Below are 26,236 nucleotides of genomic sequence, written 5' to 3' on the forward strand. Positions count from 1 at the left end.
AGAGAGCATTTGCAGAGAACAGTTCAGTTCCCAGCAGGGGGCTCAGAACCATCTGTAACTCCAACTTTGGAGTATCTGCTGTCCTCTGGTCAGCAAATAAAAATAACAAAAAGGCTGGACGGTGGTGGCACAAGCCTTTAATCCCAGAACTTGGGAGGCAGAGGTAGGCAGATCTCTGTGAGTTCAAGATCAGCCTGGTCTACAGAGTGAGTTCCAGGACAGCCTCCAAAGTCACAGAGAAACCCTGTCTCAAAAAAACATAGCAAAAACCAAAAACCAACCAACCAACCAAAAAGAAATGGAAGCACGTCCACCACTAAGCCTCATCTACCCACTGACCTTTAAGCCCTGAGCTGTGCAGCTTCTAACCAGTATTTGTGAAATCAAATAGAAGACACACTCAAGCTTTTGTCTGCTTTATTTCACTACATTAAGCAATAAGGCAAAACAGTAACCTGTTATTCACAAGTCAAGGAGTGCCTCTCCTTCCCAAAAGGGACCAAGAAGGATGCTTATTACAAAGATGCAATGGCATTTAGTGCAGTATGCTTATACATATACTCAGAACAAAAGAAACTTTTGGTGTGTAAGTCAATTCACAAACCCAAAGCAACTTAGCCTTAAGTTTCCAAATTGTAGTTTCAAGTGCTAAGGACACCCAACTCTTGCGTCCTGGTGTGCACTGAATAGTAATAAAAATTCCCACACCTGATCTAATAATACAATAAGGGCAATGTTGAACCTTTTTTAAGAACACAAGACCAACTTGCGCTAAGTTATTTGTAAGTTAACTTGACTTCTTATACAGAAATTGTATATTTGAAAGTGTTTTTGTGTTTATCACGTGAAAGTAGAACCATTATGTCAACATTTTTCTAGGAATTAAGTATCAGTTTCACTGGATAACATTATACAGAAGGACAACTGTTCCCGTCTCCACAAAGTGGACTTATGAAGCTATCTGCACTTTGACCCCCAATCCCCTCTCCCCTAACCCCCAGCAGACATTGAGTAGTGTTTCACAGTAGACTCTAACTTGAGGCTTTGTGAAGTTATGGAAAATCACTCTTTCTGTAGTTTAAACTTGTAATTATCCAATTCCCTGCTGCAGCTCCTATGAGGCTAAACATTAGTTACTGTTCCCATAATATTAGAGATCAGTATTTTTTCTTATACTGTAATAAATATATTACTCTGTGAGAATATTGTTTCATAAAATTGGCTTGATCTTAAAGAACATAGTGCCTTTCAATAGCTTTTTAAATAGTTTCCTCTTTTAAGGGGAACTAACAAAGACTATTTTCTATCTGTAGTCCAGATTCTTTATCCCTTCAAACCAAACCAAAATAAAAATGTCTAAAGACATACAATGAAAACCAAAGCAAAACAGGGTTTGTAAACAGGAACTTTTTCTTCCAAGGTCTGTTGGCCATGTGCTAGGAATACTTTAAGGAAAAGTAGTGCAGCTAGTCTACTCTGTCAACACGTTTTAGAAAACATTACAGAAATTAAGGTTTGCAACTGAACATTGATATTTGAGGAAAACAGCAGTCTGGAGTTAGGCCAGCATTCTGGTTACTTGCTGAGCTGCTATGGTTTCCAATCAAAGTGATAACAGCACAAGAAAGAAGTCTTATACCCATGAAGGGAAAGGTTCTTTTACTTAACACCCAGTTTTGGATTTAAGAGATTGATAGTTAATTTCTCCTTCAACTCAGTAGAAAGAACATTAGTTTGTATCAAGCTAAAAATCTAAATTTTAAAAATGTTCTCTGAATCTCAGAAGTGAGTATGTCCACTTCAACTGTCTCAGCTTTCTTTTAAGCCCCCCCCCAATGTTAGAACAATTCCTTAAATTATAGAACAGAGCAGAGAGTTGGGCGTGGTGGCGTTTTTAATCCTAGCAGGTGAGTTCAAGGCTAGCTTGGTATACATAATAAGTTCCAGGCCAGAAATACATGGAAGGAACCTATGTGAAAAAATAAATGGAAAAAAAAAAGATAAAAAACAAACAAAACCAGAGTAGAGAAGGGCAGAGAGTGAGATCTATAAAGGCTGTCTCCCTGTGGCGGCATTAGTCTTTGGATACTATGGTATTAAAACAAATTGAACTTCATGACATGTAATTGTTTGCAACTCGAATCCTTAAAGTCCCATGTATTACTGAGGAAATGAACAGCAACTGGTAGGCATTCTGTAGTCCTTTACAAGAGATAAATGTAGTGCCCGAACAAGTCCTGTCCTGTCCTGTCATCCCACAGTTAAAGACACTGTAACAATCCTACTTCTCTGCCTAATGGAAACCAATGGTGAAGCGAGAGCTATGGCAAACGAAACATTGTAATTACTAGTTATCCTTAATGACATGTGGCAGCAGCCTGAACAGGAGACCAGTGTTGGGGCATGAACCGCAGGTCTGCTCTGGATTACCATTCTAGGTTCTTTCGGTCAAACTGTGACAGGTACATGGCCCTTTTCTCAGGGGGTAAAACTAATGCCCCTCTGAGGAACAGCCACCCATTTACTGGGATGGAGTCAGGCTGTTAGTCAACGTGCAGGGCTCCGGGAGGCAGACACAGACTTACTGGTGTCAACAGAGAGCAAGTGAACAGTAGTTACCCTGCGCTCGCTCCTAGTGCTGGCCTGGCCTCCACTCTTACAACAGGGTTCAGTAGTGATGGGTACATCTTTATAAACACGTCTAATGAAGCAGCAGCTTCCATACTGTTACGGAGCTGTGGCAGGCGACACAGCTGTGGTGCCATCTGCCCACCAGGTGACTTTAAGGAAGAAGAGGGCCAAAGCTCAGTTCCACATGCTGAGTGAGCCAGATGACCTCTGTGCCCTGGTCACTTTCTTCCGCAGGGCGGATGGGGGCAGCGAGGTTTTTGAAATCATGTTTCATCTTGAAGCACACGGTCACGTCGCCTTCCTCACGCTGTGGGGTGACTTTGATGAAGATGCCTACTTTGTTGGCTTTTCTGAAAGCTACAATGCTATGGAAAGAAAAGCACAGTATTAGGCAGACAGATGAGAAGTCAACCAAATCGACAAGACTCTAGTCATTTCATGGCACAATGGGAACCTCAGCTGTGACCACCATCCTGCTGACCAGCAAAGAGCTTCTTCAGAAAAAGTTGAGTTATAGTTTCCTTTTGTAAACTTTTATTTAACATGGGTAAGTGTTTTGCCTGCTTCTAAGTCTGTGCATCATGTACATGTCTGGTCTGCAGAGGCCAGAAAAGGGCATCAGATCCCCTGGAATTGGGAGTCATAGACAGCTGTGAGCTACCATTTGGGTACTTGGAATTGGACCTGGGTCCTATGGAAGAATAGAGGACATTCTTAACTGCTGAGCCATCAGTCCAGCCCTTTATAGTAGTTATTTTATAAATAGGGATAAAATTAGTTTTAAAAACCCAGGCAAAGAAACAGACATGCATGTGTGCATTTTTAAGGTCTGACTTTAAGTATCTCACACACACTCATGTTTTAATATTCAGTTTCTAGCATGTGGCGCTATTTTGGAGGCCATGGAGCTGGAGGAAGAAATCCACACAAAGGCATACATTTGAAGGTTACTTGCCCATTTCCAGTTCAGTTGTTTTGAGCTTTCTCTGTACCATGTGACTAGCTTGTGGCCTCACCTCATGCCCCCACTGTCAAAGGCTTAGGTGAAGCCTCTTCTACCTTCATGCCTCTGAAACTGGAGCTAGATAACTGTTTCTTCCTAAGCTGTTCCTGTCACACATCTGGTCACAGTAATACAAAAGGACAACTCCAGGCTCCTGGGCAGGCTGACTGCCGTCTGAGGGTCACAGAAGGGTCACTTACTCAGGGTCATCCTGAAAGTCCTGGGGCTCTGCCAGTTCGTCATACTCTGCTGCGGCATCCTTGCCAGCTAAAATGAGCTCTTTGGGAGGCACCACCACCTGAGAGCAAAGGAGACAGACTGCAGCAGCACCGTCTAGACAGACGCGAGCATCACGTTTCTGGACAAACTTACACTGCGCACACAGTCTAACCCACTGCCGAGGAACTTGAGGATGAAGAAGGGCGAGGACAAGTCAGGTGAGTGCTTGTTTCAGGGAGGCTGTGGATGGCTAATGCTTCCCCACAGACAACCTACTGGCATGGCTGTGGACGGATCTCTGGATTGGGCTGAGTAGGGTGAAGCCCTACCCTAACTGTGCATGGCAACGTTCTGTGGACTGAGGTCCTCAACTGGATTAGAAAGGAGAAAGTAAGCTGAGCACCATCTTTCATCTGTGACCAACTGACCTAGGCCAGGCATCATGATTGAGTCTTCCCACAGCCAGGCAAAATAAGCTTCCTTAGATTGCTCTGTCAAGACTTTGTTATTTTGTTGCAACAACAAGAAGTAACTAACTAGTGTAGCTTACTGGAGGGAATTCAACCAGCTCAGGGCACAAGTTGCACGGCATCTTTCTTCCCCGCCTCCCTTTCCTTTTTCTTATTTTAATGTGTTACTTCTGAAGGGGGGAGGAATGCATATGCCCTGCCCTTTGCTACATCAGTTTTAAGATAATTCCTGGCATATTTGAAACCATCACTTGTCCATACCTTGTTATCTCAGAGACCAGCAGAAACCACTAGCCATATTCCTAGGTACAGCTGGGTGTGTTGGGGGGAAGGGAGGAGCAGCACACCACATTAAAGCCTTCATCAAGGCTGCATCTTGCTTTTTGCCCAACTAGACCTACTTATTATTACTATTATTAAAACAAATGTCAGGACATGTGTCATTTCTTTCTGCACATATACAAATAAATACATATATGTTAAATTTTTAAAAGTCCATCAACCTGAGTAACAAAATATAAAAAAGCTGCATTTCATTTATTCAGTCAAAATTATCTTAATGTTTAGTCACTGCTATTTGTATTCTACACTAAGTAGTGTAGGAGAGACAGGAGCTTCTAAAGGGAGATGACATCTCCTAAGTCCTCAAGAATGAGTGTTAAACTGCACAGGAAGGCTGTGCACAGCGGGATAGAGCAGCTCAGGTAAACGTGAGTAGTGCGTGCAGCTCCCCAGCAGGAGCATTTACACCCATCAGTGCAGCCGCCCCTGTAGCAGCAACTGGAAATGCTCAATTTGAGGATCTGGAGGAAGGACACACTGAAGAACACAAAGCAGACATCACCAAGGAGCTGTGTCAAAGAAGTCGGACTTATGGTGAAGTCCGAGAGCCGTAAGTGACCAGCAGGTTGAGCAGCTGACGGGACAAACAGCCTGGTGGCACACAGGTGACGGGCTGAGATGAAGCTGAAGCACTAAGGTAGTGAAGACTGAGGTCAGGCAGGAGATTCCGGTCTGAGACCAAGTGAGAACAAGGAGCCCTGACAGGCAGTGGCTGTGTCCGAGGACAAGATAAAAGCAGGACACTGGATCGTACACAGAGATGAGAGAGTATGGATTTTTTTTAAGCCATGCTCAATGAAGCCACTGCAGGCGATGTCAGGCAGGTAGGGTCTGTATGAGGGGACAAATGCCCTTACCTTAGCAGTGCTGTTGATATTATCAGGGTCCCCCTCTTCACACTCCAACAGAGTCACATGGGTGAGGTTCTCTACTGGATTTGTAAGAGTCAGGAGGACCTGGCTCTCCTGGAGAACAAGAAAAGTGTCTTTCAGACATGGGCCACACTTCCACTACGGCCCACTTTCTTAGGTGTTACACAAAATCACCCCTTTCTCCAGAGCACTAACAACTCTTGTTCCTCTACACCAGAGCATCCTAAGAATGTCTGCTGATCTTTCTATTTCTGTGTTCACAACATACCTTCTGCAGGGGCCATCTCACTAAAGAAGCTGGGCAGATTACAGTTACTAAGGCTAGAAACTCTTGAGAAAGGGTTATTACTTAAATGATTATTTTAAAGTTTGAAGTTCTCCTACTCTAGTTGCTGCTTAGGGAATGAAAAGGAAAAAACCAAAACACCAAAAAATCCTAAATAAAACATCATAGCCATAGGCTAGACAGAAGTAGTATGAAGGGCAGGGGGAAAATGACACATTAAAACTATAAAATGTTTTTTAAGATTCCCAAAACCTGATAATATGGCTATTTGCTACTCTTGAGGATGGTAAAATAAGGGATGCTGTAAATCTTAACAGCATGAAGGCTAAGAGCCAAGGGGCTGGGCAGAACAGGCAATCATTCATCAGGAGGCGCCCTGTGGAAGAATGGGGCTATGGTACAGAAGAACCTAGTCAACTCCCGGTGCTGTGCACACACATATCAGTCAGTAAGAGAAGCTCCTACAGACAACAAGAGAAAGCTGCCTATGGTACCCAGTGTCACCATCTTTATTTTCCACTTTAGTACTTTTACAGAATGTGCAACCTGGTTCTTACACATCCAACATGCTATTGGCAAGAACCCCAGTTTAAAGATACAAAGTCTCCATGTCTTTATCATTTTAAACTGCGCTTTTCCTGAACCTTCCCTATATCATTCCATCCCACACATACAGTCACCCATATACAGACATGCACAGATCACTGACTAATCAAGTCTCTGTGTCGATAAGTCATACTAACCTTCATGTAGCGAAGGTTGGGGATTGACATGATTCTCACTTCTGGAATATAATTGCTACCGACAAATAAAAACATGTATTAATGTTCACTGAAGTCTCTTGAAATTGTTATTTACCTTAAGAAAAAAACCACACACATAAACTAGTGCTACAAATAATATTAACTAGAATACATTAAGAGAAAATGGAGACCTGTAGCACCACAGTTAAGAGACATGAAACCAAACTAGCAGTGAGTTCTGTCTGAAATTTGAGGATTTTAGCATGTATGTGCACAGAGTTGGGTTGGGGCTTACAGTTATATGTATCACATCACATACTTTCCTTATAAATTTATTTTGAGGAATTCTCATTTATTCCACTCACAAGGTAGCTGGTTACAAGATCCAATCTCAGTAACAGTCTATATGGCTGCAAACACTCATTCCTACCATACACAGAGTGCTTCCTATGTGCCAGGCAATATCCTACATATTGCGTAAGTGTTCACCCCAGTGTTCACTTCAACTCTGTGTGACAGGCATGGCTACTGCTACCTCATTACAAAAAAGGAGACACTGGGCATGGGCAGGTGTGGTGCCAGGGTTCAAATCCAGAAACTCCACGGTATCCTTGCTCTTGACTGCTATGTTACCACTGCTTGTCTGGACTCAAAATTGCCCAGGTCCAAATGTCTGTTCAGTATTCATAGACCATGATGCTGCTTTGTAATAGGCACAAAAGCTTGTACTTTGCTACCTGTTCTATTGCCCATCGCAGGACACTGGTAATTTTATCCTTTACCACTCATGATTCCTTCTGCTGAGGTTCAGGGTGTTCAAACTTATATAGCTCTGGCTAGCCTGACACTTGTTATGTAGACTAGGCTTCCTCAAACTCACAGAGATCCACCTGCCTTTGCTTCCCAAGTATTGAGATTAAAGGTGTGCACCACCAAGTCCCGCTAAATGATTAAAAAACAAAACAAACTATCATTGTGTGTGTGTGTGTGTGTGTGTGTGTGTGTGTGTGTGTGTGTGTGTGCATGTGTGGAGATCAGAGAACTTAGGGAGTGGTTCTCTTTCCCACTTTTACATAGGTTCCAGGGACTGGACTCAGATTATTAGCCTGTTCTAGAAGTGCCTTACCCACTGAGCCATTTTGCGGCTCCCTCTACATGCCTGCCTAATAATCTTTTTTTTTCTTTTAATACACAACCACTGACAATCCACAGTGAATTAACTCTAACCTAATCACCTGTATCCATTCAGAGACATATTATCAGAACCAGGGAGTAAAATGAACGTTGTTTCAGAGTACTCTTCAATTTGCTATACTTAAACTTTTAAAAAAGTCTTAACTTAGATATCTTATAATTCCATATTGCCAGAGATCCTATCACAACACTCTGTCACTGACACAAACACATTCCGCTTCTGTTTTCCCAGAAGCTGGGGTCCCAGGACATGCCAGTTTCAGGCCAGATGGCCCTGATCCTACATTTATAGATGGTAATTGAGACTTCATGCTATTCAACTAAATTCAAAACCGGAATAGGAATAGAAAGACTATTCCGATGTAATTTTTCTTCTCCTTTTTATACTTTTAAAAAAGATAATCCATATTGAAAAAAATTCATAAACCCTCAATCAACAACACAAATACTTACACAGCAACCAACTGGATTTTGAACTTGATAGATGTTGGATTAAATTCTGGCTTGCTTAGGTTATGTTCACATTTCTAAAAAAAGAAGTACATGTCAGAGGAAAACAAGAATATGCTCTGAAAATCCATATTACCATTAAATGCAGAAAGAAAGTAATTACTAGAATTTTATGTTTTGTCCTGCCCAAAGTCTATAAAATTTAAAACAGAATTTATGGTACTGATAACCAAAAGTTGTAGAATACATACGGATCATTACAAATACCATAGCGTATAATGCTTAGCTAGCACACACCAAGCACTCACTGTGTGAACAACACACACTCTCTAACTTAAGACAAGCACCACAGACTTCATCAGATGAAGGTACACAGATGTTCTCACTTAAAGGATGATTAAAATGGGACCCAAAAAGAAGAAATAGCTTATATAACTTTGGAGATCTGTATGAATGCAAGGATTTAAGTTCAATGACATATATAACCTGGTTAAAAATATTTTTAAGTAGTACAGAGACTTTTCTATTACACAGAGTATATATTTTCTATTATACAGAGGGTCCCTTGTTCTCCTTACAGGGCCAATCTGCACAGGGCAGGCTAGACACATTAATGTATAGGCATTTTACCCTTCTTTTTCATAATAACACAAAAGGGAAATCAATACATCCTCTTGTCCTTTCCATTTTATATTAATCTTGGAATTCTATCCTAGCACACAGGAACCTCATCTTTAATGTTCCGCTGTAATGATTTCTATAACTTTAGCCAGACAACTGAGACGTTTAGAATATTTCTACCACTTTGTGACTATTAAGTAAAGCAAACATGAGTCACTTTCCAATATAAAAGGTGTCAGTAAGACAATTTTTTAGAATGGATCAATGGGAAGGCCATTCACTACTTTGATAGATACTCCCTAACTGCCAATTTCTGCTTTCTGATGATTATCAAATGACATCTTGAAGTAGTTTTAATGCACATTGCTGCGATTACTGTGTAAGTTCAAGTATCTTTCATGTTCACTAACTACAGGAGTTTTGTCTGCCACATTCACCAGTTAATTTTATATTGGGTCACCTTGGGTGTGTTTGGTTTTGGACAGAAGGTCTTGGAACGTGCCACTCCCTGCTTTTGTGCCCAGAACCGTGGAGTCATAGGCGTGTGCCCTGTACCCTGCTTTATGTCGGCTCTCTTCGTCCCAGAGTCAGGCACACACTCTAGATATAGGCCCTTCACCACCCATCTGCCTTATGAACGGCCCTTCTCAGTCTCTGTACATCTTTTTGTTTACAGATTTTTTTGTGGGATAGAAGCCGAACACTTTCACTGTTACTGTGATAAAAGATCCAATTTTACTTTATGTTTGATGTTTATGAAACAATCCCTTACTCAGAAGTCTTATATGAATAATTGTTTTTTTTTTCTTCTCCTATTTGCCTTTTAGGTTTTCAAGTTTCCTAGCCCCCCCCAAAATCTGTAACTCTGTATAGCTACACAGGCATCTATATATCTAAGGCTTTACTTATAACCCGTAAGTTTTGCTATGTAAGAATTATCAATTTATAACTTAATTACATTATGATCAAATGATACAGTTTCACATTTATTTTTAGGTTTTAATTTTGTGTATATGTCTGGATATGTGCAGGTAAGTGCAAGAACCCATGGAGGCCAGAACGCAGCACTGAATCCTCTGTAGCTGGAATACAGGTGGTTTGAGCTCCATAATAGGGTTCTGGGACTGAACTTCTCTGCAAGAGCAGTGAGCACTCTTAACTGCTTAGCCGTCTTTCAGCCCGAGATTTTCCTTGTAGTCCAGTATACAGTCAACTTTTTAGAGTGCTTTGAGTATACTGTAGAGATGTTAGGTAAAGTGTTTTATATACATGTATACTTGGTCACGTTTGCCAGTTAAAGGTTCCAAATCTTTCCTTACTTATTTTTATTTGTTTGGTCTGTTTCTAAGATAAATATATATCAAAACATCCCCAAATTATATGTCTGTTTATATAATTTTCTCAAATATTGCTTTGTGTACTTTGAGTCTATTATTTGGTATCTATAACTTTTGATTGATATATCATCTGTGAGCAGAGCCTTTATAAAAGTGAAATACAATGCTGGGCATAGTGGTGCATACCCTTATATCCCAGCACTAGGCAGGCAGACACAGGAAGATCTCTTTGACTTTGAGGCCTGCCTGATCTGCATGGTGAGTTCCAGGACAGTCAGGACTATACAGAAACTCTATCTTGGACTGGAGAGATGGCTCAGAGGTTAAGATCACTGACTGTTCTTCCAGAGGACCTGAGTTCAATTCCCAGCAACCACTTGGGGGCTTACAATCATCTGTGGTGAGATTTGGCGCCCTCTTCTGGCATGCAGATATGAATGCTGGCAAGTACTGTATATATAATAAATAAATCTTAAAAAAAAACAAAAAACAAAAAACAAAAGCAGAAACTCTATCTCAAAAATTCAAAACCAGAACCAAAAGAAAGGGAAAAAAAGCAAAATAAATTTTCTTTTTAGATTAGTGTTTGTCATGCCAGGCATACTGTATGGCTCTTCTTTAATCCCAGCACCTGGGAGGCAGATCCCTGGGAGGTGGATCTCTGTGAATTTAAGGCCAGCCTGGCCTATAAGAGCTCAGCACAGCCAGAGATATAAAGTGAGACCATGTCTTGAAAATGAGAAGTAGAAAAAAAAATTAGTGTCTGTACAACTTCCAGTGCTCCTTCCTCCTTCCTGCTGAGAACCAAACCCAGGACCCTGTGTGTGAAGTAAGTACTCTTAACCCTGAGCTCTACCCCAGTCCGTGGCATTCTGAGACAGGTACTGCTTCACAGATCCTTCTGTCTCAGGTGCCCCGGAGCTGGACTACAGGCATGTACCACCATGTCCAGTTCTAGCTGCATTTTAATTCTCTCTGAACTCTTTTATCTGTGTTGTTCTAATCAGCATATAAGTGAGTTGTAGTGTTTGGTCAATTTATTTGGTTGGGTAGTCTATGTCTTTTACTTACTTAATGAATTAATCAGTTTGAGTGTGGGCACTCCTCTCCTTCTACCATGTGGGTTCAGGGATCAAAGGTCATAATGCTTGATGGCATGTGCCTTCATACACTGAACCACCTGAACAGATAGTAAGCTCATTCTACAGTCTTAGTTATTTTTGTGATAAATATTAGACATTATGTCATTCAACCATAAATGTTTGGCATGCATCTCCAAAAAGATGAGAATATTAAAAAAATATTATCCCTAAAAAGACAAATACTTTAAGAATATAAAAAAAAATCCTGCTAATATTTAAGTTTCTCAGATTTTACAGATTTTTGTTTCCTCCCCTCCTCATCCTTCCCTTCTTCCCTCTTTTTTTAATCTAAGTTTTATATGTATATTTTGTCTGGATCAGGATCTGCAGACGTGTACAAACTGTGCTGGCTGGTATGCCTTCGAATTGCTTCAATCTTGAGATGAAGTATTTGATAACATTAGCCATATGTGGTTATTAAATGAATTAGGAGTCAGTATCTTCAGCTAACTTCACATTTCAAGCACTCAGCAGCCACGTGTGACAAATGGGTACCACAATGCATCATTCAGGCATGGTAGAGTTCATCGTCATAGAGCCCAGAGCATCACAGGATGGAGTCTAAAAGACTTCCTTCTTCCATTTTGTTTGTTTTTACAATTTACTCACAAAACTATTGTTTATTTCCTATATTCCTAGAGATTAAATTGTGGTTCTTCTTATTTTTTTAAAGATTTTATTTACTTATTATGTATACAATCTTCTGTCTACATGTCAGCAGAGGTCACCAGGTCTCATTCAAGGTGGCTGTGACCATTTGGTTGCTGGGACTTGAACTCAGGACCTCTGGAAGGGCAGTCAGTGCTCTTAACTGCTGAGCCATCTCTCTAGCCCCTCTTATTTTTTCTTAAATTGTTTAATTTGTATTAGTGTTCTACTTGTATTAGTCCTAAAGACATAATACATTCTTCTGCCACTCTTTTATGGGTGTATATTACACATTCAACCTTCAGATACCCCACTCTCCGTATCTGTAGAGCAGGAACAACAACAGTAGCTACCTCCCGAGTTGTTAGGATAGAATTAACATTGAAACCTTTTAAAATAATGTCCAAACATCTGGTGTGTTCTCTGAGCTTTCTGTATTTACTACATTGGCCAGATACCAATCACGTCCACTCGATCTGCGTTTCTCTGGTACAAACGGCAAGCGTACAGGAAAGAGTGCTTACCCGACAGCGCAGGGACCGTTTGATCAGAAGGTGCTTGTGTCGGGGGTAGAGCTGGGAAGCAGAGACTGGCTGCAAATCAGGCTGCAGGAGGCGCTGCTGAAGGGTGGTCACTAGCAAGAAAGGCAGAACTCAGGCTTAGTTCACAGCCATTTCCAAAAATCAGGCTTGTACGTGGGCAAAGAAATATGCTACCTGAAGCAACATGCAAAAATGAACAATATTGACAGACATTTTAAAGTTCTTTAAGTGAGTATATATACTTTATTTTTAAAACATCGTTTTCTAACGATGCCATTAAGAACCTCCAGCCCGAGGCATGTGAGCCAAAGCACACACAGCTGGAGGACAGACAGGAAATTACCCTCCGTTAGGTTCACTGGTCGTGTGTAATAGTCTTCAGGCAGAGGTTCCACTTCAGCGACGGCCTGAGCTGGCTCAATCTTCACCTCTTTCTGGTCTTCTCCTTCTCTGAGGCTAAAAAGTGAGAGGCAGTAACTTCCCAAGGGTCCACTGGGTTATCCTCAAAGTCCTTATCAATGACTGAAGTGCTCCTCTAACACAGTATTTTATAAGTTTGGGTCTTTTCTAAGTCTCAGAATCTTTTTCCTATTGGTAGCTTAAAAAAGATGCCCTTTAAGCATGCATTTTGTTATTTCTGTTCTCAGTCATTTAATGTCCACACTTACGAAAGTCCAGCGAGCGTACTAATGGATGCACCAGCTCTTGGTCGCTGAAGCCTGGTTCCAAGACTGTACTTGTCCTAAACAAAGTCCAGAAATTCCTATTAGAAAGGCCAGTTTATACATCCGATTTACTGAAAGCAAGAAATAGGGTCGGATAGCATGAGAAGCTTAGGGGAATAAGCAAAAAGTAAAAAAAAAAAACAAAACTAGTAAAACCAAAAAGCTACTAAAAATCTACTGTATTTGCAACCCACATTATTATTCTATTCCTAAAATAAGCAACACCGAGACTAAAACTACAGTAAAACAGTAAAAGTGGACCACACATAAGCTTTTATTATTAGCCTAAGAACCTCTAAGCTATGGTTCAAGCAAGAACTATGGGAAGTATCGAAGGCACATAAGGACCATCTGCTAACTTCTTCAGGGTTAGCAAGAATCAGAAAAGAGAACTTACCACTACATGAATAGTGTGTTGCTGTAGAGCCCCCAATAGCAGCAGGTTATAACAGAGACAAAAAAAAAAAAAAAAAATGAAGCATAAGATAAAACAAATGCATACAGCCAGCAGGTATATGGGAAGGTTGGAAGGATCAAGCAGTTAGTTCCAAGTCCTGTCCTAATATGTAGGTGTAGATATGCTGATCAGGTCACTGGACTATTTGGGAACATTCACTTACTTCTTTGGTACGTGTAGGTGCTTTAGTTAATGTTTAACTAAACTAGAATCTATATATTTCTGTATGTACCTTAGCAATCCTTATGTTTTCAGTGGCTTGACTAATTGTCCAGGAGATGCAGGATGACAAGTTATCTAACCTTCCAGATCTCATTTCCTCAAGTGTACAATGGGGGAATGCTATCAACCTCAGAGCGCTGCTGTGGGGATTAAATAAGATAGTATACATTATATACTTAACACAGTGCTCAACATGTCACGCCACTCAATAAATGTTATTTATTCAATGTCAGCATGTTAGGGCTCAAGCAAGTACAAAGAAAGCCAACTGTTCTGTGAGAACAAATGAAACTTGGGGACAAGGAAAACTCAAAATCCCAACCCTTGCTTCTGTCTAGTAGTTATTAACTAGCAGAAAATGACATCCATAAATCATTTCTAAGAACAACTCCACTTGTGCGTATCTCTGCTGTTTAACCACGCAGACGTACTGTGCGAGGCTCAGGATGTAGTCAGTGAAGTAGTGCTTGCCTACAGAGGTGAGGTCCTAAGTTCAATCCCAGCAACAGCACCACCACTACCACCACAAATACTGTGCATGTGTCAGTGATTTCTATCTTGAAAAATAGTGAGGATGGGAAGGTGTCAAAATAAAAACAGACAGAAGATTAGAACTGGGAAACAAGGGTGCTATAGGTATGTTACAATGATAGGCAGAATAAAATCTACCGCCCCTACTTCTTTTCAATCTTCTGTAATATACGAAGGCAGTAAACAGTTTTGTATAGCCTAAAAATGTAAGCAGTAACTTTTGGTAGGAATAATAATGAAATGGAGTGATGGAGGAAGGCAGATGCCCCTACTAAAAAACAACAAATTTAAATAAGATGAATGACACAAGCGTGCAGCTGTGGGCTTACACTTCTGCATTTGAGGAACCGTTTTTGAGTCCAACTACAGAAATCTAGGAAACCAGCAGTTCCCGAAATGGCCACTATTCTGATGCCTTACAGGCCTTGCAAAATGTCTTTCTGTGTCAAATTCTCACCGAAAAAGCCAAAGGCATATAGTTTCTACGCCGTGCCAGTTTCTTGCGATCTCGTTCAACCTTTTCCTTCTGAGCAAGCTGCTGGTAATATTCAATCAACTTATTCATCTGTAAAAAAAATCAAAGACTCTCTTTGTCTCATGAAAAGACTAACAAAATCAATCAACTGCATTGACTAGAAATGAGTAAAAGAACAGGGAAAGTTATGAAGTGCTTAAGTTTTTTTCTCTCCTTTTTCTGTAAAGAGAATTTTTCCTCATTACAGTGTTTTCAGAATTGAAATGAAATCTTCACATCCAAGCACAGGATGCAAGGGCTACAGAGGAGTTGAGATGATGTGTTCTATACTTCACTGCCTACCACAAGCAGCCTTCTGGTACTGTGGGTAGAACCACCCTTGAGCAGGTGGTTCCAGGGTGCATAAGAAAGCAAAACAAGCAAGCCACAGGGCAAGTCAGTAAGCAGTGTTCTTCCATGGCCTCTCTTTTAGTTCCTGCCTTGACTTCCTTCAGTGATAGAGTATAACCTGAGAGTTGTAAGTTGAAATAAACCTTTTCCTCCCCAAGTTGCTTTTGGTTATGGTCTTTATCAGAGGAAGAGACACCAAACTAAGACACCCTGAAAATGGAGTTACAGAGCGCTATTAGTTGCCATGTAGGTACTGGGAATTGAACCCAAGTCCTTTAGAAGATCATCCAATACTCTCAACCACTAAACCATTTCTCCAGCCCACGCAATTAAAAAACAAAACAAAAAAACACTAATTTGGGGCTGGAGAGATGGCTCAGAGGTTTAAGAGCACTGGCTGCTCTTCAAGATGTTCTGAGTTCAATTCCCAGCAACCACATGGTGGCTCACAACCATCTGTAATGAGATGTGGCACCCTCTTCTGGCATGCAGGCATATATGCAGGCAGAACACTATGCATAATAAATAAATCTTAAAAAAACAAAACACTAATGCAATCGTGTCACTTCCTTTTCCATTTGTCAATATCACACTCCACTTCAGTCACTCTCTTAGCTATAATATGCTTTGTTTCTTCCACCTACAGGATGTTCCCCTACCTGAATTCTTTCCCTTGTGTCTAACATCTCCAGACAGCAGTAGAATGCCCACGTTGACCTAATTAGTTGAAAATTTCAAGAAATGTTGACAAGGCACAATTTTTCCCTCACATTACTTACTATACTTTCTACTTTGCTTGGAGAATTTTTCCCCTTTCTCAGTAGATAAGCTGAAGATTAAACACACAAACACACACGCCTAACTATAAGTACTTGTTCATTTATGCGTGCATTTCTGTAGGTGAGCATCTATGAAATACACACAACAAATAATTCAAGAAGTCTGTATCAACTGGTGCATGTGAGAAAACCATCTTCCTACACTCTCACCCCGGATACTTGCAGTACTTTTAATTTTCGCTGATGGTATAGATGGAAAACTGTAACTTCCTGTTGAGTTTTCACTTTGACAGTATAGTGTGCATGTTGATAGCAGCTCATCAGTTCCACACTGCTCTACTGCAGGGGTTTAAAAGGCCAACTGCAGCACACACTGCACAAATGCCATGATGCTTCTGTAGGCAGTAAGTACTGGTCCAAAGGTACCTTTAAAATCAGTAGTGTATCTAGGGCTGAAAGGTTCACATGCTCAGCAAAACTTGTAGTCATTGCCAGGCATAGGAAGAAAATAACAAAAGCTACTTCATTCTTCTTTTGAAACATAACTGGAACACTGAACCAAAACTACAAGTGTTTTCCTTTTCCATGACTTTAGTTGAGAGAAGCAGCAGCACTGATTAATGCCTCTCTGTGAGTAACTGACCCCACAGCGCAAATACAGGCAGGCCCTCTCAGCATGGGCCACAACCACTGCCTTTCCATATTCATCCTCTGTGGCCTAAAGTTCCTGTACTTACCCGCTGTGTGTGAGGATTTTCTGGTTCTTGCCAACCGCCACTCGCTAGAAAACAAAACATTAAACAGTAATCTCACCTTTTTATTTTCATAAAATGTCACACAGAAGCAGAGAATTTCCAAGAAAGAACACTCATGGACCAGCGTGCTCAGAAGAGCAACACACACACACACACACACACACACACCCGTCCGTCTCTCCTTTCCCCCTTCCTTCTTTCTTTCCAGTAGTGGGGACTGAACCTAGGGCTCTGCCCATATTCTATCACTGAGCTACATTCCAAGCCCTTTAAACAGCTCAGGTAGTCAAGTCTGTATTGCAAGAGTTTCTATGCACTGAGCCATTTGACTGATCTTGTTTCTAAAATGTTTGAGACACAATCTTGTTAAGTTGCCAAAGCAGGCTTTGTTCTGTATCCCAGGCAAACTTAGAATTTGTAATCCTCCTGCCTCGGCTTCCCAAGTAGGTAGGATCAAGGCCTAGGCTAGCAAGCTCAACATAACATTGTCTCTTTAAATTAACAAGGGTGATAATGACCATCCTCGGCACCAACAACATATGCACAGTGTCTACACCAGACACCTGAAAAGGAGCATATTTTTTTTTTCTCTTCTCATAATACATTCTGAGGGAAGGTTCACTGATTGGTTCCATTTTACAGATAAGAAATCCAAAGCTCAGAACTGTAAACAGCTCTGAAGTCACACAGCTAGAGTGATGGAGGCAGGAATCAACTCTAGAAGTAAGGCAGTATCTGGAAACCCCACTCGCATGTGTAGCATGATCCCAATTCTGAACAAGTGGATCTACACATGCAAAACAAAATCCCCAAAACCCTTGACTATTAAAAAATGTACAGAACTTACCTGAAAAATAGACAATAGGCTGAAACCTAAGGGTTAATTTCTACAAGTACACAGAGTGATTTTAGCAAAAGTGGATTAAGCTAAGGTCTCTTCAGTAGGAAACAAAGTACAAACTATAAACACACGTGCATACCCAAGGAACAATAAGGGGCAAAAGGAACCAGATATGGTAGTATGTGTCTATAATACTAGCACTTAAGAGGTGGAGGCAAGATGAATACGAGTTCAAGACCAGCCTGGGAATGAGACCCTGTTTTTAAAAAAGGGACAAAAGATTTGTAGACACTTTGATCAAAACTGGACAAGACAAATAAACAGAACAAAAGGAGCTCAAGAAAAGGTGCAAAAATCAGAGATCTACTTGTTCTCACACACAAGAATCCCATAAAAACACTAAACTAGAAGCCATTTCAAGACCAGTCTGGGGTACAGAGTGAAACTGTCACAAAAACAAAATAAAATACAAATGAAAAGATAGCTCAGCAGTTGGGAACATTTGTTGCTCTTGCAGAGGACCTGGACTCAGTTTCTAGCACCCATGTGGAGGCTTGCAACTGTTTGTAACTCCAGTTCTAAAAGATCTAACAATTTCTTTTGGCCTTCATAGGCACTGCATGCATGTGACACATGTTGGCAAAATGCCCACATGCAAAGCATATAAATAAACAGGCTGGAGCGATGGCTCAGCAGTTAGGAGCATTGGCTGCTCTTCCAGAAGACCCAGGTCTCATTCCCAGCACCCACATGGCAGTTCACAACCATCTGTAACTCCAGTTCCAGGGGACCTGATCCTTTGCTGACAGAGGGAGACATGTCTCCAAAAGTAAATGAATAAGGCTGGCAGGATGGCTCAGTAACAAAAGGCACTTGTCACTAACCCGAGGATCCACACTGTGGAAAGCATCAACTTCCCAGATTTGTCCCTAGACCTCCAAACAGGCATGCACACACAAACAAAGAATAAAAATAAGTAGACAGGAGCCATCAAACTGTTCTCCAAGATGGTAATATATGAGAATTATCCAGTGTCGGACTAACATGATATAATCTGATTTAAGAAATATTTGAGAATCAGCATTTTCCTAATTTGTAGCTAGATGAATACCTTTTAAGATGATCACTTTTATGTTTAGTTATGAGAACTATTCAAATCCTTTACTGTGTTCCTTCTGACTCTCTGAAAATTGATCCATAAGAGTTCTTCAATTTTGGGCAGTCTGTTATTACTGCTCTTTTGGTTTTTGTCCATGATGTTTGCTTGTTTCCTTCTGCCTCTACCTCTGAAATGCTGGGATTACATGTGCAAGCTTATGCAGTGCTGGGAATTGAACCTAGGGCTTCATAAACTACATCCCTAGCCCAAGAAATAGTTGTTTTTTTTTTTAATAAATGGTATGAAGTTTGAGTATAGTATTTAGATTCACACAAGTTACTTTACCAACTCTAAGAAAAGTGAATAGTATTAGTCTGAGATGAAAAACTATGATCCACAAATATGAGGATATGGAACATAGAAGCCTTACTGACAACCATTCTAAACTTAGGCTCTACAGTCCAACAGATACAAAGCTGATGGCCTATGGGGAATTACAGCACTGACAGCAGAAAAAAAAATCCCATGTTCAAGTACATCTCACTGACTCACCTACAGATTTGTCGGCCATGCCCACATCTCTAGATGTCCATCGACAAAATCCACAGGCCAAGTAGTAGGCTTTCTTCATGGTGGTTTTGGCTGGGTCATCTGGAAGCTGTGTGGAGATGCTCGTTGCCCGTGTGGAAAGAGTATGCATGCACCCAGGACAGTCAAAGCAGTTGGCACATCTGTGATATGACAAACATAACCATTCATTCAACTAATATTTATTAAGTACCTACTATATACTAGACATTGGCTTAGTTCAAGATCTTTTAAACTTTTTCTGCTTTTGAGCTCTTTCACCGGAGAAGTTTTTCACATAATCTCTAGTACATACTGTTGTAAAACAGGTACACAAAACATTTACTGCTAATAAATCAAGAAAAATTCAAAAACAATTGTAATACATATAATTTTAGTATTTATTAAAGATAAAAGCAAGTTAAGTATGCTTACTTATTTTATATAATGAATTAAATCTTTGCTAAATAGTTGATCATGCAGGACAGAGAATCATCAATGCTTTTCAGAGTTGATATTTTGATTGTGTAATTGCCAATACTTTGTATAAATAGTATAAAATGCCACAATTGTATTTAGGGTCATTTCAGAAATTGTTGGAAATTCTGTCCTAATCCTAAGTTAAAACGCATTTAATGAATTTTTTGGTATGTATGTGAATCTCTCAAATTTGAATCTGCAAAGCAGCAGGTTTCCTTATACTTGGTTTTTGTTTACTCTTCCCCAACCCTATTTATAATTGAAATAATAATAATACTGCTCAAGTCAGCAACTCAAATCCGCTTTTAATATCAAACATTTTTATACAACAGACACCAAAGAACTATAATTTGATACATGCTGAGGAATGATGGTAGAAAAATGTCTTTGCTTTCTATGATCAAGCTATGTATTATAGCAAAGAACTTTGCATGTGGTGAAAAAAAACCCTGCAATTCCTTAGCTACAATAGTCTCAACTGGGAGCTGGGGTGTTTTAGGCAGCACTCACTGGGGTAGCCAAGGCTACAATGAGGTAGTGCAATGTAATATGGGCACGGCCCGCCACAAACCCCTCATTTATTACATGTTGACTCTGAATCAGATGTTGTTTCAGAAACCCTTTACCTGTGTCAACTTTTTTAGTCCTCACATCTAGTTATATGGGCCTACACATGGTCACAATGCACACTTTAGGAACTATGGTCCAAATGTTAGGAACTCAAAGATTCTCAAGAGGAAAGAATTTTTTTTCTGGGTATTTTTACAAAATTATCACCAAAGCTTTTAACAAATTAGACCCTAATTCCATTTCCTCTACAGAGAAAAAAAAAAAAAAAAAAAAACAAGCCACCGTTTCTAGGTGAAGTTTACTATTCTACATGCTTTTTATGCCTATACAGGACACAGATTTTTAAGGAATAGGCAAATGTCACAGTTTATGTTGTTAGAGAGGATAGCGTACTGTGTGACAGATCAGAGTCAACAACATAAGCAACTGTGAAACTGGATTTGGAAAATTACTGTTTGACTGCTGTGCCAGAGAACTGGAGGGGTGTGGTTCAGAGTGCGGCACTTGCAGGGCAGACACCATGGAAAGGTGCTGGCAGGACAGACACCATGGAAGGGGCGCTGGCAGGACAGACACCATGGAAGGGGCGCTGGCAGGACAGACACCATGGAAGGGGCGCTGGCAGGACAGACACCATGGAAAGGTGCTGGCAGGGCAGACACCATGGAAGGGGTGCTGGCAGGACAGACACCACAGAGGGGGTGCTGGCAGGGCAGACAGCACGGAGGGGGTGCTGGCAGGACAGACAGCACGGAGGGGGTGCTGGCAGGGCAGACAGCACGGAGGGGGTGCTGGCAGGACAGACACCACGGAAGGGGCGCTGGCAGGGCAGACACCACGGAAGGGGCGCTGGCAGGACAGACACCATGGAAGGGGCGCTGGCAGGACAGACACCATGGAAGGGGCGCTGGCAGGGCAGACAGCACGGAGGGGGTGCTGGCAGGGCAGACACCATGGAAGGGGCGCTGGCAGGACAGACACCATGGAAGGGGCGCTGGCAGGACAGACACCATGGAAGGGGCGCTGGCAGGGCAGACACCATGGAAGGGGCGCTGGCAGGGCAGACAGCACGAAGGGGGTGCTGGCAGGGCAGACAGCACGGAGGGGGTGCTGGCAGGGCAGACAGCACGGAGGGGGTGCTGGCAGGACAGACACCACGGAAGGGGCGCTGGCAGGGCAGACACCACGGAAGGGGCGCTGGCAGGGCAGACACCATGGAAGGGGTGCTGGCAGGGCAGACAGCACGGAGGGGGTGCTGGCAGGGCAGACAGCACGGAGGGGGTGCTGGCAGGGCAGACAGCACGGAGGGGGTGCTGGCAGGGCTTTCTGTTCACTCTGGAGATACAACAGATAACATTTCCCTTTGGGAGCCCTGGACCCTGGTGCCTTTGCTGTTTGTTTGAAACAAAGTCTATGTAGCTCAGATTGGCCTTGGATTTGTGATCCTTCTGCCCTCGGCTCTAAGTGGTAGGGTTACAGTTGTGAGCAACACACCCGGTGCCGCCAGTGCTCCTACAGCCTGAGACAATCAAGACTTCACCTGTGGCTTTGCACCATCAATTATCTGTTACAGACTGTTAGTCTTCAAGTAAGGGAAATACCACACCTACCTTACAGATTCATGAAAAATTCAGTGATAAATCAATGTATAGAAAGCACACAATGCAACACCCAATTCTCAGGAGCTACGTCCTGGAGCAGGAAAGACAAACAGAAGTGGCTCACAACCACAAATGAACGGGAATACAGCTGGTAACAAGAATTTTCACCCCAACCTAAAAACCCAGCACTAGTTAAGAACACATCTAGCAGCCAGGTCTTGGTTCTTAATGTCCTCCAGTAAAAAGAACCAAGATTCTTCAAGAGATAAATTCTAAGTTAGAGGCAGAAGATACACAAGGCAAGCTTAAAATACCTTATAGTACTATAGTGGTGTAGGAAATTGCTTAAATAAGTGGAACAAGACAACACTCTCTTTTCCAATGGGTTCAGGAGAAAAGTAAAAGACGGAACACGCAAGGGGGAAAACCAACAAAACAAAGCAGCCCCACAGCCCAATGTACAAAACAGATGTTCATGAGTAACAACAGAGAGAAGAGGCAGAGAACAGAGGTCTCAAACCATTTCTGTAGTAACTTTGAGAGGGGTGTCTAACCCCCTCCTCTTACCCATTCTCCTGTCTAGTGAGAAGAACATCAGATGCCAAAGGGCAGAACCTATGATACTGCACCACCACAGAAAGCCTAAGAAACATCCCCAACCACAAGAAGCCCATGGAGACATAACTAAACCAATCCTGTTTCTTATGCACTATTTTCAAAATAATTCTTAGAAGTTTTCTAATAAAGATACTTTACTAAAAAAATAAAATTAAAGCCAGGCAGTGGTGTCCCATGTCTTTAATCCCAGCACTAGGAAGGCAGAAGCAGGTGGATCTCTGAGTTTCAGGCCAGGTCTACAGAGTGAGTTCTAGGACAGAGAAATACTGTCTTGAAAAACAACAACAAAAAAACCCAAAACAGACTCATTCTCATTCTCTCTCTCTCTCTCTCTCTCTCTCTCTCTCTCTCTCTCTCTCTCTCTCTCTCTCTCTCTCTCTCTCTCTCTCTCACACACACACACACACACACACACACACACACACACACACACACACACACACACCCCTACCCACCCACCTTAGGCGATGATGCTCAAATAGGAAAAAATGTAACTCTGTGTGTTTTCCTATCTGTTTATTTAAAACAACTGTGTAATCCCAGCACTTAGGCTGGAGGAATAAAAACCTGATGTCTGGTCTATGAAATAAGACCCTGTTTTGGCCTTAGTGCCCACAAAATCAACAACAAATAGGAATCAGAAAATTTGTCCTGTTCTTACCTATTCTTTTTTAATTTGGCTTCAGCTGATGGCATGTTTTCTAAGCAGCTGGGACAATAGTGTGAGTCCACCTATGAGGGAAAAAAAAGAGAAAAAAGAAATTCATTATTAAAATATGGGGCACCTCATCAGAAGGCAAGAAATTACTGATCTGGGGAAAAAGACAAAAACATTTGGACTGTTTCCAACTAAGCAATTACGTGTCTGTTGATGTTGGTTTTTAAATTTTTTTCCTCTTTGAATCCTTTTCCTTTCTCCTATTTTATGTTTCCTATCATCAAGGTTTATGTGTTAGGCTGTGTCAAGACTGTTTGTCTAATCTGTCAAAGCTTCCAAATGAGTAACTCTATTGTCTAACGAATCGATTAATAATGCAAATGTAAAGCTGTGACCAACAGCCTCCCATCTAGTTTGGCTTGATTTCACTACAATAACTCAGCAGTGCCTCTGTTAAGAGACACTGAGTTGGTGTGGAAGAGACGGCTTGTGATTAAGGGCATATGCTGCTCTTGCAGAGGAGTGGGGTTAGATTTTCAGCGCCTGCATGGTGGCTCACCCTTGGCTTTCTTCTGACTTCCACAGGTAGGAGGCATGTACATGGTACACAGACATACATGCAGGCAAAACATTCAACATTACATCTTCTAAAAAATAGACATTAAGTTTTCTCATTAGTGATATACTAAGTATATGTAAAATTTTACATAGTTATAGCCAGCCAATTAGAGATCTGTTTATTAAAATTTTTTGTTTGATGTATGTGTGCAGATCAGAGGTAATTCTCAGGTGCAACAAATACAAGCACTGTCCCCTGTGCACCCCCCCTTTTTTATATATAAGAAAGGGTCTCTCACTGGCCTAGAGCTTACCAAATAGATAAGGCTGGCTGGCCTGCAATAGGATTATGTGTCACTGTGCCTAGCTTTACGTATGTGTGATCTGGGATCCTGGGGACTGAACTCATGTCTTCATGTTTGTAAGCAATTTACCAACTGAGCAATCACCTCAGCTCCCAAATGAGAGACTTTCCTTTATTTATCTTACATTTGTTTAGTGCCCATGAGATGAGGTAGTTAGCCTGGTAGGTAGGTACCACCGCACATCTCATGGGGGGATGCCAAGGGTAGCTCCCAAGAATTGGTTCTCTCCTTCAGACTGTCAGGCTTGGCAGCAAGAGCCTTTACCTGCTGGGCCATCTTTTTAGTTCCCCAGTCATAGACTTTTTAAGTAATAAATTGAATGACACAATAATCTTATCGTGTTTTACTTAAAACACAGTCTAAATATTAGATCCACTCTTTTAAGTATAGATTTCATAAAAAATATTTTATGTAATAAGTATATTGTATTTGATAATTACACAATTCTAGCTATCATACAAAACACTAATGCAAAATCCAAGAAAAATCATTATGACATAAATATGTAAGTATACATAAATAGGACTGGATTTCTTATATTCTTTGATTTAACCATTTTTAATGTTTTGACAAGTATGTCCAATAAGATAAGTATAATTGTAAAATGGTTAACTCTACAGGACATGTTTTCCAGGGATCTTGGTTTCTGATTCGGATCTTCATTCCCACCTCTGTGACCTACAGGAAGCATTCTGTGTTTGCCTCTTAACCTGTACATCTGGGGGTGGGGTGTGAGCCTGGAGAAAGCGTTTCACACTATAGCCGGACTGCCTTAGAAATTACTATGCAGCCTGTGCTTGCTTTGAACTTACAGTATTCCTCTTGCTTCAGCCTCTCGGGTGTTAGGATTGGAGGCCTGAGTCACTGCAATACAGCTTTTTTTTTTTTTCTTCTTGCAACAACATGCACCTTCAACAGCTGGACATAGTGGAGTACATTTAGAATTGTGGCACTTGGAAGGTGAAGCCAGGAGTTAAAGGCCAGCACTGGCTACACAGTAAGCTCGGGGCTAGCTTGGGCTACATGAGACCCTAACTCAGCAACCCCCACCCCCATCTAAAAACCAAGGCTCCACCTTCATTAGCCGGAAAGATTATGCAAAGCCTCTGTCACATAGTTAAATACAGAATAAACACAGCCATCATTTTTATGAGCTTTTTCACCAGACTGTAAGATTCCCAACAGCAGACAAACAACTTCTGTCAAAAGCTGCAAAAGGTTTGGGACTTGGTTATTAGGGGTCTTATTTTTAAACTGAACAAGTCTAGCCCAAAGGCCACCTGGGACCATGAATAGAAATCTGAGCTTCTTTCACCACAGACTACTCTGTGTGTTTGCTACTTAAGTCAACCCATCAGTCTTCTTGCTTCAGTCCGTGGCCCGGCTCAGGAAACCGGGTCAGCTGTTTGGACAGGGCTCCGGTTCTCATTAAAGGAGAGTCAGGACTTGCTAGATGGGAGGGCCACGAACGAGAATGGCTGCCCGCTCCTTCCACTAACAATGAGAAAACAGTTTCCTCTGCCTTCCAGAGACTTGAGCTAGACAGCCCCCCGACCTATCTCCCAGCCCTCCAGTCCCAAGTCGTCCCACAGGGGACCGCAGGGTCCAGGACAAAATCCGTCCAGCTACAGGCAGCTCCAGAACAAGAGGATCTGCTCAGCCCCACCCGGGGCCGCCCCTTTTCCAAGTGACTATTTACAAGCAAATGAAAACGCAAGCCCAGATGAACGATGGGGCACTTGGCCAATCAGAGAGCTAGATACAAGATTTCCCCCGCCTCTCCCGGCGGAACTTCCCGCCAGCCGCAGTGACTGGGAAGAGCACCCCCGCCCCGGCGCACAGTCCCCGCGGAAAGGCCCAGTTACCTCGTGCGACACACATTCCAGCGATCGCAGCTCGCTGCAGTAGCGGCAGAAGTAGAGCTGCGAGAGCGGGGCCCGAACCTTCTTTTCTCCTTGGACGAGATAGAGAACCCGCTCCGACTGCAGCAGGGACGCCATCTTGGGGAGGGAGGAGCCAACGCCCGTAGCGCCCGTCACGTGACT

General features: G+C 41.8%; 1 protein-coding gene across 2 annotated transcripts; it reads right to left on the reverse strand.

Moving 5' to 3' along the window:
- Positions 1-400: 400 nt before the first annotated feature.
- Positions 401-26,236, reverse strand: Dctn4 (dynactin subunit 4). 2 transcript variants are annotated; one of them, XM_005074700.4, is made up of 14 exons: positions 26,057-26,236; positions 23,272-23,342; positions 19,327-19,505; positions 16,817-16,860; positions 14,893-15,000; positions 13,623-13,643; positions 13,169-13,242; positions 12,844-12,956; positions 12,483-12,592; positions 8,214-8,287; positions 6,567-6,621; positions 5,523-5,630; positions 3,835-3,932; positions 401-2,996 (listed from the first exon to the last, which is right to left on the reverse strand). In XM_005074700.4, exons 1-14 carry the CDS (start codon positions 26,189-26,191, stop codon positions 2,783-2,785), a joined length of 1,404 nt encoding a protein of 467 aa, XP_005074757.1. In that variant the 5' UTR covers positions 26,192-26,236; the 3' UTR covers positions 401-2,782. The 2 variants fall into 2 exon arrangements, with proteins under 2 accessions (XP_005074757.1, XP_005074758.1); XM_005074701.4 differs by lacking the exon at positions 13,623-13,643.

Source organism: Mesocricetus auratus, unplaced genomic scaffold (genome assembly GCF_017639785.1).
Source record: "Mesocricetus auratus isolate SY011 unplaced genomic scaffold, BCM_Maur_2.0 Super-Scaffold_6730, whole genome shotgun sequence".
Classification (NCBI taxonomy): Eukaryota; Metazoa; Chordata; class Mammalia; order Rodentia; family Cricetidae; genus Mesocricetus; species Mesocricetus auratus.